The 5,306-nt window shown below is 44.0% G+C and overlaps 1 protein-coding gene across 1 annotated transcript; it reads right to left on the bottom strand.

Annotated features, from left to right (window-relative positions):
• Window positions 1–2,499: 2,499 nt before the first annotated feature.
• LOC120694391 lies at window positions 2,500–4,701 on the bottom strand (the record flags this gene model as incomplete). Its single annotated transcript, XM_039977516.1, has 3 exons — window positions 3,376–4,701; window positions 2,766–2,996; window positions 2,500–2,675 (listed from the first exon to the last, which is right to left on the bottom strand). Coding segments are annotated over exons 1-3 (1,733 nt in total), but the record flags the coding sequence as incomplete, so codon positions are not given.
• Between the last annotated feature and the right edge of the window lie 605 nt (window positions 4,702–5,306).

Below are 5,306 nucleotides of genomic sequence, written 5' to 3' on the forward strand. Positions count from 1 at the left end.
AAAAATCTAACAAGACATCGTGGCACAAACTTTTGCATTAATTGCACCAGTTTGCCGCATTTTGCAGCAAGTTTCGTGCAATAGAAAAACGGTCCCAAATGCACGCGAATGGAAAGAAACACACAAAAACATGAGTTTAGGGTCCAATGGCGTGGATCGGGAGCGTTTGTTGCAAAAAATTCTAACAAAACATCGCAGCACGAACTTTGCATTAATTGCACTAGTTTGGCTCGTTTTGCAGCAAGTTTCGTGCAATAGCAAAATGGCTCCAAATGCACCCAAACGGAAAGAAACGCATCAAAACCTGAGTTTAGGTTCCAATGGTGTGTATCGGGAGCGTTCGTTGTGAAAAATTCTAACAATACATCGCGGCACGAACTTTTGCATTAATTGCACCAGTTTGGCGCGTTTTGCAGCAAGTTTTGTGCAGTAGCAAAACGGTCCAAAATGCACGCGAACGGAATGAAAAGCACAAAAACATGAGATTAGGGTCCAATGGTGTGGATCGGGAGCGTTCGTTGCAAAAACTTCTAACAAGACATCACGGCGCGAACTTTTGCATTAATTGCAACAGTTTGGCTCGTTTTGCATCAAGTTTCGTGCAAATAGCAAAATAGTTCCCAAATGGATCCAAACTGAAAGAAACGCACCAAAACATGAGTTCAGGGTGCAATGATGTGGATTGGGAGTGTTCATTGTGAAAAATTCTAACAAGACATCGTGGCACGAACTTTTGCATTAATTGCACCAGTTTGGCTCGTTTTGCAGCAAGTTGCGTGCAATAGCAAAACGGTTCCAAGTATACTCAAACGGAAAGAAACGCACCAAAACCTGAGTTTAGGATCCAATGGTTTGGATCGGCATCGTTCGTTGTGAAAAATTCTAACAAGACATCAAGGCACGATCTTTTGCATTAATTGCACCAGTTTGGCGCGTTTTGCAGCAACTTTCGTTCAGTAGCAAAACGGTCCCAAATGCACGTGAACGGAAAGAAACGCACAAAAACATGAGTTTAGGGTCCAATGGTGTGGATCGTGAGCATTCGTTGCAAAAAATTCTAACAAGACATCGCGGCACGAACTTTTGTATTAATTGCACAAGCTTGGCACGTTTTGCACCAAGTTTCATGCAATAGTAAAACGGTTCCAAATGGACTCAAACGGAAAGAAACGCACCAAAACATAAGTTTAGGGTGCAATGTTGTGGATCGGGAGTGTTCGTTGCGAAAAATTCTAACAAAACATCGTGGCACAAACTTCTGCATTAATTGCACCAGTTTGGCTCGTTTTGCAGGAAGTTTCGTGCAATAGCAAAATGGTTCAAAATATACTCAAACGGAAAGAAACACACCAAAACCTAAGTTTAGGATCCAATGGTTTGGATCGGGAGCGTTCGTTGTGAGAAATTCTAACAAGACATCATGGCACGAACTTTTGCATTAATTGCACCAGTTTGGCGCGTTTTGCAGCAAGTTTCGCGCTGTAGCAAAATGGTCCCAAATGCACGTGAATGGAAAGAAACGCACAAAAACATGAGTTTAGGGTCCAATGGTGATGAGGACATCACTCCTACGGATACAAACGACACTCCTCAAGATGATATACAAGGTCCTATTACTCGCTAAAGTAAGCAATGGGTTTATGCATCAAGACACCTCCAATGCCAACTCCACTAGCATCGCATTCAAGCTCAAAAGTCTTACCGAAATTTGGAAGTTGCAGCAAAGGAGCATGTGTAAGCTTGTCCTTCAAAGTACAAAAGGACTCCTCATGTGCCTTTCCCCAACGGAACACCACACCCTTCTTTGTCAACTCATGCAGTGGCGCAGCAATGGTGCTGAAATCTTTGACAAAGCGGCGATAAAATCCTGCAAGACCAAGAAAACTCCTCACCTGTGTGACGGTCTGGGGAACCGGCCAACTCTTTATGGCTTCAATTTTAGTCTCATCCACCTCAATTCCCTGTGGAGTAACAACATAGCCAAGAAAAGAGACTCGATCCGTGCAAAAGGTGCACTTGTCAAGGTTACCAAATAAACGTGCATCACGTAAAGCATTAAAAACAGCACGTAAGTGATCCATATGTTCATCCAAAGACTTGCTGTAAATCAAGATATCATCAAAGTAAACCACCACAAATCGTCCAATAAATGCTCTTAAAACTTCATTCATTAATCGCATGAAAGTACTTGGTGCATTAGTCAAACCAAAAGGCATTACTAACCACTCATACAAGCCGAATTTAGTCTTAAAAACTGTTTTCCATTCATCTCCAAGTTTCATTCTAATTTGGTGGTAACCACTACGCAAGTCAATCTTTGTAAAAATTATAGCGCCACACAACTCATCAAGCATATCATCAAGTCTAGGAATAGGATGGCGATATCGAATGGTAATGTTATTTATGGCTCTACAATCAACACACATACGCCAAGTACCATCTTTCTTAGGAACCAAAAGCACAGGAACGGCACAAGGACTAAGGCTTTTACGTACATACCCGCGGTCCAAAAGCTCTTGGACTTGGCACTGAATTTCCTTAGTCTCGTCGGGGTTGGTTCGATAAGCAGCTCGGTTAGGCAAAGTCGCTCCCGGAATCAAGTCGATCTGATGCTCAATTCCCCTCATAGGTGGCAGTCCGGGAGGTATGTCAGCTGGAAAAATGTCCTCAAACTCCTGCAAAAGGTTAGCGACAACAGGAGGTATCGAGCTAACATCATTATCAAGGGAAAACAGTGTTTGTTTGCACACCAAAGTGTAACAAACATCATCATCAGAGATTTCAGCAAGGTCGCATTTCTTAGCAAGTAAAACTCCACCCTTCAATTTAATCCCATCAGTCTTGGAAATAGGTGCAGACTTATCATTTTTAGGTGGGAAAACAGAATTAGCAACTTGCTGATTTTCAGATTTAGTTTCATGCAAAGTAGCAGCTCGTTCTTTTTCAGCTTGTACAATTTCAGCAGGGGTCATAGGAAGTAAAGTAATTTTCTTTCCCTTATGCATGAAAGTGTAAGTATTACTTCTACCATGGTGTAAAGCATCATTATCAAATTCCCAAGGTCGACCCAACAAAAGCGAACACGCCTCCATAGGTACAACATCACAATCTACGGAATCAGCATATGAACCAATGGAAAAAAAAAACTCTGCAAGATTGTGTTACCTTAGCTTTCCCCGCATCATTAAACCACTGAATATAATATGGATGGGGGTGTGGACGTGTGGCCAAGCCAAGCTTCTTGACCAAATCTGAACTCACCAAATTATTGCAACTACCTCCATCAATGATGACACGCGCTCGCCGATTGTTGATGACGAAGAAAATCTGGAACAAATTATGGCGCTGAAACTTCTCTGGTTGTTGTGCCTGTACGCTGAGCACTCGCTTCACAATAATGCTCCTGAAGGCTGCTGTGTTCTCGCTACCCAGAACATGACCGGCCTCCGCAGCCTCTTCTGGTTCTTCTTCTTCATCATCTTCAATGTCGGAGGCACTAATGTAGCCGTCTTCGGTAGCAATGTATGCCCGCTGACTTGGGCAATCCTTCCGCACATGTCCAAATCCATGGCAGCGGTGGCACTGAACGGTCGTGCCTCCCGTCGAGGACACGGAGGACGAACTCTTGGCTGGCTCCTGCAAAAACTTTTTACCTGAGTCGGAAGTACGCGCAGGAGATGGTTTTGGCGTTGTGGCAGCTTCCGAAGCTACTGGTCGCTTGTTGCTCGCAGGTGGGGGCGATCGAAAAGAGGCAGGCTTGGTCAGCCCCGAAGATGGCGCCGAGCGTGGGGTGTAGGTGGCCTTACTCCAGCTCTGCAAATCACGTCCCTGCAACTCCTTCTCTGCAAGCATGGCAAATTGAAACAACTGGTTGACAGTGTGAAATTCTTTGTAATCAACAATGTCCTGAATGTCACGCCTCAAGCCCGAGTAAAATCTACATATAGCATCCTCAGTTCCCTCAACTATGGCACAACGCATCAAACCCTTTTGAAGCTCACCATAATAATCCTGCACGGTTTTATCTCCCTGTTCTAAGCGCATCAATTTCTTACGCAAATCTCTATGGTACGATGGGGGAACAAATCTATCACGCATAGCAGACTTAAGATCATTCCAAGTAGTAGGTGCAGCATCCTCAGCAATTAGACCGGTCCACCAAACGATAGCAAAATCTTTAAACTCACTAGTGGCTTGTCTAACTCTATGTTGCTCAGGTACAAGGTGTGCACTAAATTTCTGCTCTACTGTCATCTCCCAATCAAGGTACCCCTCAGCATCATAATATCCCGAAAAGGAAGGTATGGTAAACTTAACCTTAGCATAAGGATCATCGGGTACACGATTCTGATTACCTTGCTGGTGATTGTGGTTGTGGTTGTGAGTACCACCCATACCTTGTGTGTTGCGGCGAAGACGACGGCGTAGCCGTGCTTCCCGTGTGGCCGCTTCATCTATATTACCTTGGTCATCATACACCATGTCCTCATCTTGATTGTGCTGTTGACGAGCCTCCAACACATCGATCCTGTCATTAACCGTGGATATGATTTCACCAAGCTTGAGGCCTATGATCGCCTCGGTGACTGCCTTGGTGATGACCTCGTGCATCTCTCTCTTGGCATCATCCAGCTGTTCTTGGCTAACACACTCGTTGAAGTCCTTGGGAGTATGACCCCCACTTCCATCATCACCTGCCATGGTAGACACAAAAACAGGAACAAACAGTGAAGGTTATCCCTAATAATCTGACTACTCAGGTGGTGGTGCCTCTCAAGGTCACTACTAAAGAGAGCGTCTTACCAAGCCCTTACAAGGTTCTTACCAACACGAGCAGTGGACGGTACAACCGATGGCCGGTTCGTGATACCTGTGAGGAAGTGGTACCAAGATTGCAAGATCCTCTGGGTGTAATGATCTGAAGATAATATGTGTAGCTATGGGAGGCTCAAAAGTATAAGTATGTGGAACACAATTCAAAATCAGATAGCAATGCTGAATAATGGTCCAAAAGCACACTTGTCCTAGTTGCTGGCCTATACGTGTCCTAGAACAGTAATGGTAACAAGCAGGATCAAGATCAAGTATGGATACGATAAACAGCACAGAATCGGGCTCAACGGAGCTCGTCGTGAGGTGGAGGCACTAGTAGAAATCAACTTTTCTTTTTTTTATTTTATTTTTTTGATATTTTTTTCTCAATCTGCCTCACTAGAATAGGCTTCTCACAAAATTTCAGCTCAAACGGCTATAAGATGCGGCCTATGGAAATTCTGCAAAAACTTTAAAAAACGTGCAGAAACTTC

Source organism: Panicum virgatum, unplaced genomic scaffold (genome assembly GCF_016808335.1).
Source record: "Panicum virgatum strain AP13 unplaced genomic scaffold, P.virgatum_v5 scaffold_5419, whole genome shotgun sequence".
Lineage (NCBI taxonomy): Eukaryota > Viridiplantae > Streptophyta > Magnoliopsida > Poales > Poaceae > Panicum > Panicum virgatum.